The sequence below is a fragment of the Amphimedon queenslandica genome, unplaced genomic scaffold (assembly GCF_000090795.2).
Source record: "Amphimedon queenslandica unplaced genomic scaffold, v1.1 AMPQUscaffold_12329, whole genome shotgun sequence".
In the NCBI taxonomy this organism is placed as follows: domain Eukaryota; kingdom Metazoa; phylum Porifera; class Demospongiae; order Haplosclerida; family Niphatidae; genus Amphimedon; species Amphimedon queenslandica.
In genome coordinates, this window is record NW_003547434.1 from 1 (window position 1) to 16,001 (window position 16,001).

Below are 16,001 nucleotides of genomic sequence, written 5' to 3' on the forward strand. Positions count from 1 at the left end.
TTGTTTTGATTCGATTGAGCGATTATACTATTCAGCTGGATACTCACCTATCTGCATCTATTGTGCGAGTGATGTCTCTACTGGTGATTCAGCACATTATCCACAGTGTCAGTTGTGTATTAATAAGAACCGTACTTTGGTGAAGAGAAAGACTTAGTATTTTTTTTACCTTTTGTTAAACGAGGATGCTTTGTTAAGAATAAATTTTTTAAATTAATTTTTATTAAGATAATAAGTTGCCCCGCCTTGATAAATAATATTATTCATGATCTGTAATGGGAAACTAATAATCTAGTTGGAAGGGCCTTACTGATGATGATGAAGATGAAAAAAGGTGGCTGAACTGTGACAAAACGGCCGGTTTGCAGATTCTTGAGTTTTCTCCCAGAAAAGGTCTAGAGCCACGCTAGTGGTACCATTGGAGTCCTCTGGTCAAGATAAGGTCCTCTAAGAAGTCTGGTAAGCATAGGAGCTCGTTTTCCCGGTATAGCAGGGCCGTAGCCAGGAACTTAAAGTAGGGGGGTTCGAAAATTGCTGCGCGCGAAGCGCGAAGCGAAAATTTTGACAAAAATGGGCGTAGTTGGTAGGCGTGGTCTTAATTTACGCATCTCAGCATAGATATTAGAGTACACAGGGATTGGAAACGGGGGAGTAGGCTGGTTGATGTGCTATTGGTTACCGGCCCAATACCTGGTTGATTTCCCATCTCCTCCATTAGTGAGGCTGTGCTGCAAGGACTTCGAAGGATATTTATGGAGATCCAAGAGGACGCTTACTTATGATATACCTACCGTTCGATATAGAAAGTGTTGGACTACCTGCAGCAAGGTTTTTACTTCTACAACGTTATTTTGCAACGAGTTATAGGTACAACAAAATTTTTTCATTTTTCGCCCTTTTTCTGTAGTAACAAACTCATGCTTCATGGATTCTAACCTTAACTAGTATCATTTGATATGCAAATGGAAACTCTTTCATATGATTATAAAGATATTGCATTTTACTCTAGCATGTTTTCAAAAAAGGGATTATAATGACAAAAAATACATTTTATGGTTTTAAAAGTGCTATAACATTAACATGGTAAAATTATCTGTACAATAGAAAACAGAATTATAAAGAGGAAACATTAGGCTTCTTGATGTATTAATTTCACTTGCATAGGAACACTTGTTTGCGAGATATTGCTCCTAAAAGAAAGAAAATCAAGGGTAAATTGTGACAACGAGCCTCTGTCAGCCTAGCAGCAATACAAATGAATGGAGGTTGGGCTACGCCCACGCTTCCGTTTCCAATCCCTTTCATTTACTCTATTATCTATGATCTCAGCCAAGTGCTGACTCAGCTAAAATGGCTATCTGTGCTTCTCGCTGTTGCCAAAATACTAATCCTGCTTTTGCAGTGCTGTTCTTCATGACAGGAGCTAATCTAAAACTTTTTTGCAGCTACAACAGGGGGTTCGTCCGAACCCCCCGAACCCCCCCTGGCTACGGGCCTGTATAGCAAGGCTGCAAAAGTCGTGGCAGCCATTTTGTTTGGGGGTGAATCCTACTTAGTAACGCTACCGCGTTACTATAAATATTGTCTGCCCTTTTGTTATAATTTATACCAATGAAGCATCATTAGTTTATGGTGAGGTTATTTACAGCATGTTAGAGTCACATAATCCTCAAAGCTGTCAATACAGTGCTTGGTATAAATATAGTGAGAATAACATTCAAATGAACTAGTTTTACATTTGTTTTTTAACTAAAACAGTCTTCAATCTAAAACTATTAAAATTGAGTTATAAGTAATGTGGCAATATTATAGCACATATGCAGGTTCTGCTGTAGTCCAAGTATCATGCCCTGTGTATCCATTGGCAAATTGTCTACATATTGAATCAGCTACTCTATCAGTGAAGCTTTATTGCTACACACATGATATACCTCATATTATTAAGAAAAATTATAATAACTGTTATAACGTGTATATTCATTAGCAATGTAGATGTATTATGAATGTGTTTATTATGATCAAGTGTATTCATGATCATGATTATTATTATTATTATTGTTATTATTATTATTAATATTAAACTTAAAAAAAAAAAAGAAAAAAAATTATTATTATTATTATTATTATTATTATTATTATTATTATTATTATTATTATTATCATTATGGAGGAAAAACAAAGCATAACTAATAACAGAGAAGAACAAAAAAGGGAAAGGAGATGGAAGGCCCTATGGGAAAACTAAACAAAGCAAAAAACAAAACCGCAAAGAAACTATACATGTATTAAGAAACTAATAATAAAGAAAGAAAAAAGAGCCATTCACATTATTATTATTATTAGTGTTATGATTAAACTGGCCAGCCTTTTTATATCATATGGCTATTTTAAAGTCATTGTAGCAAGGTTTAAAGTAAAAAACAAGTCAGGAGTTTTCTAGCAGCAACATAAGGTTGAGATTGTGCTTTTTTCCAGCTGATAATCTATGAGGCTGAGCCCTTGAATGTTTTACATTGTTTCTATATAGTTAATTATTATTCATTACATTGATGGTGAATGTGTGGATTTTCTGTTCTTATTATATTTGTTGTGCACAGTTCTTGAGCTCTTTCAAAATAATTATATTATTTATCTATACAAGAGTCAATACTGTTCGAGCAGTGACGATACAACATATTGGCGACGAGGGAAAACCTTACTCTTTTACGATTCGAGAGGATTTAAGTTTTTTTTAAGATGGCGACAGCAATTCACAGTCACGTCACCCTTCAACCCTGCCAATGAGGATTGGAGACCATATGGAGAGGTTCGAGTTATATTGTACTGCCAACGACTTAGATGACGGAAAGAAAAAGGCAGTATTACTGAGTGTGTGCGGAGCTAAGACGTATCAAATGATGAGGAGTCTAACTAAGCCTGACATGCCAAAGGACAAGCCTTATGATCAAATCGTCAGTGTCCTTACCTCTCATTACAGTCTAAGACCATCTAAAATTACTCAGAGGTACAAATTTAATATGAGGTACCAAAGCAAAGATGAGTCTATTGCTGATTATGTTGCTGCTTTGAGAGAAATTTCTGAATTCTATGACTATAGGAATACATTAGATGATATGTTATGAGATAGATTAGTCCGTGGTGTTTGTAATGCTATACAACTGAGGTTATTGTCAGAAACAGACCTCACTTTCGCAAAAGCTCTAGTTGGCTACATCGATTGAGAGTGCTGATCATGATTCGAAAGTGCTGGCCAATAAGCAGGAGGCTTCCGTACCTGTGCATTATCATTCTGGGAAGAAACCAGCCACTAAGAAAGATAGTCCACATTTTAAGAAGATAGTTTGTATGAGATGTGGTGGAAATCATTTAGCCTCTATGTGTAAATTCAAAGAGTACAAATGTCGTAGCTGTGGTAAAGTGGGTCACTTGGCAAAGGTCTGTAGTTCGAAACAACCTGCTGAGCCTCAGAAAAGTATGCCAACTCAAAAGAATGCAAGCAAGATGAACTACGTGTCAGGTGGTAAATTGAGTCAGTCAGAAGATGAAAATGTCAAGAGAGAAGACGATTCATCCTACTCCCTTTTTACTTTATTGTCATCATCAGCAACCAATCCATACAGTGTAGACCTTGACATTAATAATAGGTCAGTCGCTATGGAGCTGGATACGGGTGTATCGCTGTCAATTATTTCAGAGGACGTATTCAAGTCACTCAGTCTACGACCACCGCTGGAACTAACTTCTGTTAAATCGACGACGTACTCTGGTGAGTCGTTAGAAATACTGGGTAAAGTACATGTTATAGTTAATTATGAGGGCAATAATTGTACATTGTCAGTAATTGTTGTAATGGGGTCTGGTCCATATTTACTAGGGCGGGACTGGTTGCAAGAATTGCAACTAAATTGGAAGAAAATTTTTCAAATTTGTTCAAATGATAAATTGAAAGAGCTGTTGCATAAGTATTGCCATGTTTTCTCAGAAGAATTGGGCACATATAAGGGTATTGAGATTACGATACATGTGAAACCTAATACTAAGCCCAGATTTTTTAAGCATTGGAGTGTCCCATACATATTGAAGAGTAAAATTGAAACAGAATTACAACAGCTTCAGAGTCTCGGTATTATTACCCTTGTTAAATCATCAGATTGGGCTGCCCCCATTGTTCCGGTAACAAAACTGGATGGATCAGTACGTATATGTGGGGATTACAAATTAAATATTAACCAAGCAGCTCACATTGAATCATATCCTCTTCCAAAAATTGAAGACCTCTTGTCTGCATTAGCAGGAGGTGTGGCTTTTACAAAGCTTGATTTAGCTCAAGCTTATTTACAGTTACCGCTATCAGATTGTTCAAAACAATACGTTACTATGAATACCCACAAGGGGTTATTCGAGTTTAACAGAGTGCCATTTGGGATCACATTGGCACTAGCTGTTTTTCAGCGGTGCATTGATACCCTATTTCAAGGTAGTAATGGTGTCATTGTATGCATAGATGACATACTAGTTACGGGCGAAACGATTGAAGAGCAATTACAAAATTTGGAAGTAGTTTTATTGAAATTAAGTGAAGTGGGTCTTAAATTGAAGCAACAGAAGTGTATTTTTCAGCCCCAGAAGTTGAGTACTTAGGTTACACAATAACCAAGGAAGGTATTAAGCCATCAGCATCCAAAGTTCAAGCTATACAAGAAGCAAAGGCACCAACATGTCTTACTGAGCTTAGAGCATTTTTGGGTATGCTAAATTATTATGCTAAATTTTTACTGAATCTCTCCACATTATTAGCTCTTTTATATAAGCTATTACAGAAACACACTGCTTGGCAGTGGAATACAGCTCAACAAAATGCTTTTAAACAGGCTTAAGAATTACTTCAACAAAACTCATTGCTAATTCATTTTGATGATAGCAAGCCTATCATATTAGCCTGTGATGCTTCTCCTTACGGGATTAGAGCAGTATTATCTTATAAAATGAGTGATGGCTCAGAGTGTCCTATTAGTTTTGCTTCTAGAAGCCTGACACCAGCTGAGAAACGTTACTCTCAACTGGATAAAGAAACATTAGCCATGTAAAAAAAATTCACAACTATATATATGGTCGTAAATTTGTCATTTTTGTTCAGACCATAAGCCTTTGTCATATCTCTTTAATGAGACCAAACCAGCACCTGTTATGGCATCTGCAAGATTGCAGAGGTGGGCCTTAACACTTAGCACTTATCAGCTAGTATAGTATTAAATATAAACCAGGGCATAAACTAGCTAATGCTGATGTAATAAGTAGACTGCCTAGACCAGTCACAACATTTTCAGATCATCTCCCTGGAGAACTAATTCAGCTCAAATTATCTCGTACCAGCCCCTGTAACTGCTGGACAAATGGAGAGGGAAACAGAGAAAGATCCGATTTTAGGCCAAGTAAAAAGATATGTCAGCATGGGACAATTCCGTAATACAGATGATCAGAAGTTACAGCCTTATATTTGAAGGTTTCAAGAATTGAGCTTAATGCATGGGTGTTTGCTGTGGGGATCTCACTTCATTGTTCCTCCTTCCTCTCTTAAACTGTTACTAGACTATCTACATGACACTCATGATGGGTCATCAAGAATGAAGAGTCTAGCTTGTGGGCATATGTGGCGGCCTGGCATGGATTCTGATATTGAGAATATTGTCAAATATTGTGAAATATGTCAAAGTGCAAGCTAAACCAGCCTCAGCTCCACCTCATTCTTGGAATTGGCCATCACAACCTTGGACCAGATTACATTTGGATTTTGCTGGACCATTTTTAGGACATATGTATTTGGTCGTAGTTGATGCTTGTACTAAATGGATGGATGTATTCATAATGTCTTCTATTACTGCTGACAGCACGATTGACAAGCTGTAAAATATTTTTGCTACTCTTGGGTTACCCTGTACAATAGTTCGTGATAATGGTCTAACCTTTCCCAGTGAAAAGTTCAAGAAATTTTGTCTGGGAAATGGAATAAAGCACATTACTTCAGCGCCATATCACTCCCAAACAAATGGGCTGGTTGAATGTGCTGTTCAGACTTTTAAGCACAGTATAGTAAAAATACAGTGGAGCTCTATTCAAAATTGTATTCAGAAATTTCTATTCCGTTATCGTATCACACCTCATCCTGTAACAAATACATCACCATTTGAATTCCTTTTTAATAGGAAACCACATTGCCAACTGGATTCCAGATGTATCTATTCAGGTAGAGAAAAACCAGGAGGCTATGGTATAAAGGAAAAAGAAACAGGTTCGTTTTTTTGCTATAGGTGATGCAGTATATGTGAGAGATTTCTCTGCCAAGAATACTCAATGGCTCCCGGGTGAAGTTAGTAAAGTTACGGGTCCATTGTCCTATCACATCTTATTATCAGATGGGAAAGTCATTCGTCAGCATGTTGATAATATAAGGAAGAGGTCAATAGGTGAGGAAAAATGAACAAATTCCAAGGAAACATTTCTCACTACTCCATATTCTCCTTCTACTCCTCCTCTTTTCCCTCCTCCTCCTCCCCTGCTCCTCCTTTTCCTCCTCCTCCTCCTCCACGTCGGTCAACACGTGTAAGATGACCACCCAATCGGAATGATGGTACCATAAACTACTAATTACTGTTTACCATTATGTGCATTATTAAGGGGGGAGGGATGTTATAATGTGTATATTCATTTGCAATGTACTTGTATTATGTAATGTGTTTATTATGATCAAGTCTATTCATGATTATTATTATTATTATTAGTGTTATAATTAATTATTCATTACATTGATGGGGAATATGTGGATTTTCTGTTCTTATTATATTTGTTGTGCACAGTTCTTGAGCTCTTTTAAAATATATTATTTATATATACAAGAGTCAATACTGTTTGAGCAGCAACAATACAACAATAAATACACCATCAGCTGGTGATTCTTTTCTATCTTATCAAAATATAATATTTCTGACCTTTGTAAGGATTAGTTTCCCTTATTGTATCAGTATCTGCATTCTGCAGTAAGAATTTAGAAATGAATTTACAAAGTATAACATAATTTTAACATTTTATTATACTATGAATGTGATTCACTAAGGTGCAACAGAAAAATTTAACTAGATCTATATGTAAAATTTTGAACAAAGCAGGCCATGATGTACACAAAAACTTATTACGACTCATTCTTATGAGAACTCACTACACAGTATTTTTGCAGGTGGTTTATTTGGAACAGGATCAGCAATTATTATCTAATAATGTTGGTTTCACCATATAACGAGCAAATTGAAGTTGATGGACAAAATTTGAGTTATTACAAGATCAGACACTGATGGACTAAGAGCAGATATGTGCCATTAGATTTGAAAAAAAATAAAGCAACTTACCATTCACTTATTTTAAAAGTAGTAGCATATTAGTGAATCCTTTTTGCCGACATACAACATGAGCTAGATCAAGGTTTATACCATCAAAACAAACTGTTATCCAGCCTTCATTGTCATAATTTAACTGTAGTGGATTCAACTTAACATCCCACTTTGAGTCTCCTTCATCTAAAAATGACAATAAATATGCTCAAATATATACAGGGGGAAGGAATAGCCCCGACTTGCTCTACAACAATTTTATACAATATTCTAGCATCTTTTTGAAAATTCTTTAATCATCCTATTAAATTATTTCTTTTATCAATGTTATTTTGAGAGTTTCATTGCCTCTGGTCACAGTATAAATGCTTTTTTCAAGAGTTTTGAAGGACATGCATAGTACTGTCAATTGTTCAACATATACATAACTGTGATGTATATGGTAAGAAAAATAATTATAGGTGATCATGATTAACAGTGAACTTACAATAATAGATCTATAGTTAGTGGCCATTTATGGCCGGTGTACAGTCTTTTAATATATTTGGATAATGAAATCAGCTAGATTGGAGCCTTTTAATTAGATCTATTTTGATGAGTAACAATTTGCGTGTAAAAGACTTCAGAGCTTAAAATCCACCACCAGTAAAGAATAAATTATTCTGTATCAATTGATAATCATTATTCATTAAACTTCTGTTTATCCCTTGTTAGGAGGTGTGATTCTTTAAAGAACTTAGTTGCAACATCAATGTATAACTTTTTCCATGACATAAAAAGTTGTAATATCAGGTTCCACTGCAGAGAAATCTGGGGCAATAATTGCTAGTCTGTTATAAGTATAGGTTATACACCGAGGTAGAGGTTTCTATTGTATATATAAACTGAGCAACACAGTTGCGAGGTTAATAGATGCCATAGAAACCAGTACCATGGTGTAGATCTATAACCAACTTCTACTCATGACATTTGCAAGACTACTGCCAGCTGCTTATAATAAAACCACAGTTGACATGCATACAACATATTTAACAGGCTAGGCAAGTAAAAAAAATCAGCCAAGCTCGACAAATGGACTAATAAACGCAAGTGTAGAGCACCAAGTTTCTAAGTGTTCCCAGGAGGCTTCAAATGGTTCCCGGGAGGTATCTAATAGATTTAGAAACCTGGTATTCGGCAATCTGATTGGTCAATTGCAACTAGGCATGGTAGAATAATGGTTTTAAGCTTATTTATGATGCTTAACTTTACCTTCTTCACATTGCATTTGTTCAAATCATCATACAAATTACTTTGTAAACTACTAACCGGTATGTTGACAAATTTTCCACACCTTTTCTGCTGTCAACCTAAAGTAATATGCATTATATTGAAATGAACATGCTGGGAATTTTTTTTTGTATAAAAATTACTGACATTAAGTCACCTGCCAAGCTCTCTGATACATCAAACTATTCTCAGAATACTAATAATGTTTTGGTGATGAAGTATTAATTTTTTACCTTGCAGGCATAAATACCACAGTCAGTTGAGTTAGATAGCAAAATTCTATTCTTTATAAAATTTTGATGAAGCGGCATAAAAAGGTATTGCATATGAAACCAACTTCATTTAAGAATCTTTCCTACATAGTCTTTTTGCCATAGCTATATACTTTTTTAAAATAATAGGCTCAATTCCATTATTCATTATTTGCTGTAAATAATTTTGCTTTTCTAGAAGCTAGTAACTCTATAAGGATGGATGAGCCCTTTAATGTTTTGTATTCTATCTAGTTTATGATCATTAGTCTCATGGTTCTGTTCCACATTCTAGACGCTCTGCACAAAGTATCTATGCTCTGCAGAATGTTACACATTCGCTCTGCATACGTCAGTGTACGTTCCGCGTCACTGGTTCCACATTCTTTGTAAAGTTCCACATGTTCTGCATTTTATTTTTAGTAACGACCAATTTTTTTGTGTCTCCTGTATCATTTTTGGAATATTTAGTTTGCCATACATATAGGGTAATATGCCTATGGACAGGAAGGAAGTGCTTGCAGTAATGTGGCTGTATCTAGTTAAAAGAGCCAGGCTGAATCTATAGTATATGCATATGAGCTAGAAAAAGAAGATGGGAGTACCGCAATCTGCTGCTGCTATCTCTTTGCTGCTCTTTCTCTTTTGTTGCAGCCTAATCCTTCCACAAGTTTATGGTGAGTGCATGTTGGTACCCATTTCAGTCCCCTCAATTTTGCCATGTTGGGGACTGATCGATGAAATAGATCACTGTACAGTGCTTGATGTCTAGTCAAGGTCAAACTGGCTAAATATGCGAGTTCTGGTTAAAACCTTGAGTCATTTTTTGTACAAAAATTTTGCCAAATAAAAAGATGTGTGCATTGCATTTGCAAATGATGCATCCATGTAGACATGATATGTAGATAGATTGTATGTGTTCTGAGTCTGATCATTCGCATTTGTTTTGTGCATGCAGGCAGATTCTCTTATTATATGCTATAAAACCATGCAGCACGAAATGAGGGCCGCCATAAATTTTGTGGATTTCATGAATCTCTAACGAATATTAATTCAGTGAAAGTCATTTCCATACAAGATGGCAGGCAGGCTAAAGGCTATCATACACGGGGCAAAATTGTTGCTTGAAACTTTGTGGTTACTTTGATCTTTGTTGCCTCAAGTTGACCACTGCTCAACTTGAGGCAACAAGATCAAAGTTGAGACAACAAGATCAAAGTAGTAACCACAAAGTTGTATGCAACAATGTTGCCCCATGTATGGTAGCCTTAAAGGAATACTGGCGCATGCAGTTTAGTACACGAAAAGTTTATAAACAAAAAATGGCTACGGGTTTATATCTTGTGATATAGCATTTTATGCTCTGATTTTTGCTTCTGGAGCTCTGCCAATACTTCAGCAAATGGTGCCTTATGTTTATTTCCACCAAACTAAGAGGTAAGCAATTAACTGCATTTTTCTTCATCAAGTTTGCCATCCGTAACAGGCTGGTGTGTTTTTGACGGGTGAGTTTGACCATAGATACTGGCATAGATATCTATGATACTGGTTTGCTGGAGTCCATATCCTACGCGGAAAGTGCACAGATATCCGTACACGAGGACGGTATCCCCAAAAATACTATACAGTATCTATCTTGTCCCTTTAAAATCTGGCAAGTTCTTGAAATTTACAGCCCACAAAAATCTTGCACTATAGATCTATGGTATTCATGGAGGAACCCATGCAAGTACTAAAACCTAAAATTTAATTCTAAAAGTCCAAATCCTAATAACGTAATAGGACCACGTTGCATGGACCTTATATTATGCCAGACATCTCCTTTTGCTTAAAATACCTATGACTGTGTATGGTGATAGTCTAGTGGCTATTCATAAATCTTAAGGTGTGCCAACGGCCTCATGAGGCTTGTATGGTCAATTTCTTGTTATCCCTTCTATTGTGAATGGGCAGCCCTAGTTAGTCTCGCGCAGCCTAAGTTGACTCTTTCTCTATTGGCTGTTTACAGAACTTCTTTTATTATGCTTTTGCTTTGTGTTATTGTTATTATTACTTATTTCATTGTTCTCATTAGTTTCATTTTTCATAATAATAATAGCAACAATAGCAACACTAATAATGATAGCTTTAGTAGATGTATAGACATAGACAAACATGGGAAGAAATAGTGCTAATCCAAGGTCATTAGTGACCTTGAAGTTCTGAATTAAAATATCAAAAAGCCAACAACAAAATACAGTTATAGTGTATTAAAAATAAGTAGTAAAGCTTAGCAGTTTGAGACATTATGAAGGTGGAAAACTATCATAAATGCATCTTTAGTTAGTGCACATAAATCATCAAGGAATTAAGAAATATTAGACCATCTTACATTTGTTTACATTTCTAGAGATGATAATTATATACCAAGTTACTTTATAAATGCAGGATTTTTGTTCTTATGTAGATGATCAGCTACTTTAAAGCATTATTTGTGTTGAAGGTCAGATTGCCAACACAATTTAACTGTTACATTATCCAAAATACATATAATAGTGGTGACTGTTGTATTGATTTTGTGGTTAGATGCATTTGTTGTAGAGATGAACCTGATCTCTATCCTCTAAAGCCAGGCATACACTAGGAAACATGTTGCTGGCAACATTTGTAGTTACTTTGATCTTGTAAGCAACATGTTGCCATAAATAGAACAGCCTTCTATTTGTAGCAACATATTGCTTACAAGATCAAAGTAACCACAAATGTTGCTAGCAACATGCTGCCTGGTGTACAGTTTTATAAGGCTGCTTTAGGGCTTTATGAAAACCAGGCTTTTAAGATGAAATTGTAATTCAAAAGGATTTGCAGATTAAGTACTAGCTCTATTCAAGGATTGGTACTGGCTCTGCCAAACACTAGCAATGTGTTATGTGTATTGTTTATTATAACCAAATGTTTTCAAAAAGCAGGAGCCCTTCCTGGCAGTGAAATGTACTCATTTGATCAGTCACAATGCCTTCATTTAATATAATATTGACTTCTCTTATTGTGTATCAATCATGCATTTAGTGCATGTACATTTTGTCAATATTGCATGATTATTTTTATTGAAATTATGTTTTATAACCAGTATAAAGTGAAAAAAATAGACTGTTCTATTTACAGGCTTAAGCAATGGAGCTATTATTCTCTCTCAAAACAACATTTCATCAACTTCTTATTACTATGGAGTAGTGAGGGTGTTTTACAATGGATGGGGTAATATTTGTAATGATTACTATTTTGATTCAGCTGAAGCTAATGTCATTTGTCATCAGTTGGGATACACTGGAGCTTCAAGCTACTCTAGAGCTGGACTAACAAGGTATGTACATGTATATTTTACATCAAATATTAACCTTAATAATTTTTATGTAGTTATGGTACAGATTACTATCTTATGAAGTGGGATGACGTTAACTGTGGTAGTAGTTCATACCTGTCCATTGCTCAATGTTCCTATTCTACTTACATTGACTATGGTTGTGTTAACTCTAACAGTTATGATGCTACCGTATACTGCTGTAAGCTAACTCATTATAATTAGTACATTTTTTATGTATTGTTATAGATACAACTAGGATATGGAACAGTAATCCATATGCTGGTATGGTACGTCTTCAAGATGGAGATTATTCTAATGAAGGACGTGTTGAAGTTCATTGTAATGGAGAGTGGGGGACAATTTGCAGTGATGGCTTTGACTTTACTGATGCCAACACTATCTGCAAGCAACTGGGATATGATTCCTTTGCAACGTTTAATGGATCAAATTCCAATTAGTAAGGGAGCCACAAGCAGTGTTTACTCTTATTACTATTATTATCATTATTGTGATATTCAGTGCTAATAGCAGTCAGCCTATATGGACAACTGGCATGAACAGTGCCTCAAATGATGTTTGTTTCACTCAAAGCAACTCCTGTCCTAGCAGTGAAGTGATAAATTGCTCTAATTCTAGTATTGTATCAATCGAATGCTGTTAGTTAATATAATACTTTGATAAAAATACTAATTTCCTTCTACAGCTGAGAGTTTTACTTTTGTAAGGTATACTGCTGATGTTCAGTCTTGTAGTAAGCTGTTATTGTATCTACATGTATTTGTCTAATTTGTGTTACATGCATGATTAAATGAAGTATTCACCTATGTTGTGTGGGGCAAATCATAGTCATTCCATCTCCTGTCTCATTTTTGCCTCTTAATGTAGATGATGAGATTTTAAAGGAATTAATATGATTATTTTATTAAATGTTTGGCACATGTCAGTTTTCAAATAATCTGTGCATACATGTACGTTCATTTCATATGGGTCTTCAGTTTTTTATTGTAATTTGTGATTTCTTTTACCAACACTTATATGGTTAAGTGTATAATTGAGCTTATTGTAGTCCAAAAAGTACACTTCAGTTCATTTAGTGCATATATGTGACAAAGGGGAATTTCAGTTTCACAAATAATGTTATGAAGCATTAGAATTCAAAGCAACTTAATTTGGTATGAATTTCCTGTTTATGGTGTTAGTACTACTACTGCTGACTCCACTCCTTTAAAAAATGCTTACCATGCATATGCATGATTACATTATATGGTGTAACATTGTAGTAATTAAAATGCAGACTGTGCATGTTTATGTAGATCTACACTATATCTATTACTCATTTAGATTTGGATGGTACTGTTAAAGGAACAATTATTCTCTCGCGTAACAATGTGGCATCATCTTCTTATTACTATGGAACAATTAGAGTCTATTATAATGGATGGGGTAACATTTGTGATGACTACTATTATAATTCAGGTGAAGCTAATGTCATTTGTCATCAGTTAGGATATACTGGAGCTTCAAGCTACTCTAGAGCTGGACTAACTAGGTATATGTACATAAAAATGTGAGTGATATCCTGATAAAATTTTTACCCTGTAGTTATGGCACAGACTATCTTTTTATGAAATGGGATGATGTTAACTGTGCCAGTAGCAGCTATTTATCTATTGCTCAATGTTCCTACTCTACTTACATTGACAGTGGTTGTGTTAACAGTAACAGTTATGATGCTACTGTATACTGCTGTAAGATATTATTGTTATTAGATTATATTTATCAGTATTATTACAGATACAACAAGAATCTGGAACAGTAATCCATATGATGGTATGGTACGTCTTCAAGATGGAGCTTATTCTAACGAAGGACGTGTTGAGGTTTATTGTAATGGACAGTGGGGGACAATATGCAGTGATGGGTTTGACTCAAATAATGCTAACACTATCTGCAAGCAACTGGGATATGATGCATTATTCAGTTATAATAAATTTTCATTGTATGTTAAAATTGAATAAAAGCCAGGGATATTTACTTAGTTGTAATTCTCCATTTTTGTAGGCATGAGAATTCTAGTAATTCAACAGTATGGTGTCGCTCTGTTCCTAATTTACCCACTGATGTATGCTTTTCTGTAACTGATACTTGTCCAGTGTCTTTGGTGTTAAATTGTAAAAATGCAGTTGCTGTCACATGCGGTAAATACTAGAAATATAAATTATTGCACTGTGGCAGTACTATTTTTATTAAATACTCTGTATAGTACATGAGGCATTTGCCCCTTAAGCCTGGTTCAGAATATTTGCGTTGTGACCAGAAGTGCTGTACAATGCATTGATAAACACATGAATAGAGCCAAGTTCTGTTCTTGCATTAACCCATTGTATTATATAGCACTTCTGATTGCAACGCAAATGATCTGAACCAGGCTTTACAACAAGTCTTGTTCCCCTTATATTCAAAAAGTCTCACTTGTAAATAATACTTTGCTTATTAATTATCATCAAAGCCTCTAAAAATTTTACATTTTACATGGTAAATAACCAAGTCTAAGGCACACCATGCTTAATGTGTTCATGGTTTGCCCCCTATTACATTTTATTAGTTTTTCTGAAATTGTTTTCTGTTAGCTAGCACTTATTTTAAATTTATTTGTTTCGCATTATTTGTTTATTCTAGGTGAAGTGTCTACCTCAACAAGACAATCTGTAACTACTTCAACTTGCCAACAATACTATTGTGAGAGCATATCATTGAAATTATAGTAAAAGTATTTGTATGTTTAATTTAATTAGCTCAAGCAGCTGCTGGAACTATTATTCTATCTCGTAATAATGTGTCTTCAACCTCTTATTACTATGGAACAATTAGAGTCTATTATAATGGATGGGGCAACATTTGTGATGACTACTATTATAACTTTTATGAAGCTAATGTCATTTGTCATCAGTAGGGATACAATGGAGCTTCAAGCTACTCTAGAGCTGGACTAACTAGGTACATATATATATATATAAGTTTGAGTGATATACTGGTAAATTTTTTGGCCTGTAGTTATGGTACAGACTATCTTTCTATAAAATGGGATGATGTTAACTGTGCCAGTAGCAGCTATTTATCTATTGCTCAATGTTCCTACTCTACTTACATTGACAGTGGTTGTGTCAACAGCAACAGTTATGATGCTACTGTATCCTGCTGTAAGATATTATTTTTGTTAAACTGTATTAATTGGTATTTTTACAGATACCACAAGGATATGGAACAGTAATCCATATGCTGGTATGATACGTCTTCAAGATGGAGATTATTCTAATGAAGGACATGTTGAAGTTTATTGTAATGGACAGTGGGGGACAATATGCAGTGATGGGTTTGACTCTACTGATGCCAACACTATCTGCAAGCAACTGGGATATGATTCATCCTCATTCTTTCATCTTTCACCGTATGTGATTCTAATTTGTTCACTAATGATTATTGTATAAAATTATTTTTAGTGATTCAAATGACAGTTTGCCTTTTTGGACTTCTAACATGTATAGTGTAACGTTTATAATAAGTATCAATGAACTCAACACAATATAATGTAATAAATGAGCAGGAAGAGAGAAAGAGAACATCGGGAGAGTAGAACAAGTGAACAAGAGTCCAGACAGAACACACATACTTATAAACATGCATACAGGAAATAATAAGAAACCACACAGGATATTAACATCACATAACTATCAAAACATTAACTAATAATAACAA

At 35.0% G+C, this 16,001-nt stretch overlaps 1 protein-coding gene and 1 long non-coding RNA gene across 3 annotated transcripts; one reads left to right on the plus strand and one right to left on the minus strand.

The window, feature by feature from the left end:
- Nucleotides 1-6,984: 6,984 nt before the first annotated feature.
- Nucleotides 6,985-8,221, minus strand: LOC109588033 (uncharacterized). Its single transcript, XR_002187933.1, has 3 exons — nucleotides 7,401-8,221; nucleotides 7,214-7,350; nucleotides 6,985-7,029 (listed from the first exon to the last, which is right to left on the minus strand). It is a non-coding gene; the product is annotated as an uncharacterized LOC109588033 (long non-coding RNA).
- A 60-nt stretch (nucleotides 8,222-8,281) lies between these two features.
- Nucleotides 8,282-15,968, plus strand: LOC109588034 (neurotrypsin-like). 2 transcript variants are annotated; one of them, XR_002187934.1, is made up of 14 exons: nucleotides 8,282-9,579; nucleotides 12,047-12,245; nucleotides 12,299-12,444; nucleotides 12,492-12,702; nucleotides 12,765-12,996; nucleotides 13,587-13,794; nucleotides 13,848-13,993; nucleotides 14,040-14,244; nucleotides 14,307-14,367; nucleotides 14,925-14,984; nucleotides 15,041-15,242; nucleotides 15,300-15,445; nucleotides 15,492-15,693; nucleotides 15,746-15,968. XR_002187934.1 is itself a non-coding variant. In XM_020004227.1 (9 exons), the coding sequence occupies exons 1-5, from the start codon at nucleotides 9,498-9,500 to the stop codon at nucleotides 12,904-12,906; spliced, it is 780 nt and encodes a 259-aa protein (XP_019859786.1). In that variant the 5' UTR covers nucleotides 8,282-9,497; the 3' UTR covers nucleotides 12,907-12,996; nucleotides 13,587-13,794; nucleotides 13,848-13,993; nucleotides 15,492-15,693; nucleotides 15,746-15,968. The 2 variants fall into 2 exon arrangements, 1 of the variants encoding a protein (XP_019859786.1); XM_020004227.1 differs by lacking the exons at nucleotides 14,040-14,244; nucleotides 14,307-14,367; nucleotides 14,925-14,984; nucleotides 15,041-15,242; nucleotides 15,300-15,445.
- The last annotated feature ends 33 nt before the right edge of the window (nucleotides 15,969-16,001 follow it).

Excerpts from the sequence above, each read along its gene's own strand:
- LOC109588034 (XM_020004227.1), top strand. The coding sequence starts at position 9,498 with ATGGGAGTACCGCAATCTGCTGCTGCTATCTCTTTGCTGCTCTTTCTC. Across the intron at positions 9,580-12,046 it reads AATCCTTCCACAAGTTTATG|GCTTAAGCAATGGAGCTATT; the intron begins GTGAGTGCATGT and ends TTCTATTTACAG. Across the intron at positions 12,246-12,298 it reads TCTAGAGCTGGACTAACAAG|TTATGGTACAGATTACTATC; the intron begins GTATGTACATGT and ends ATTTTTATGTAG.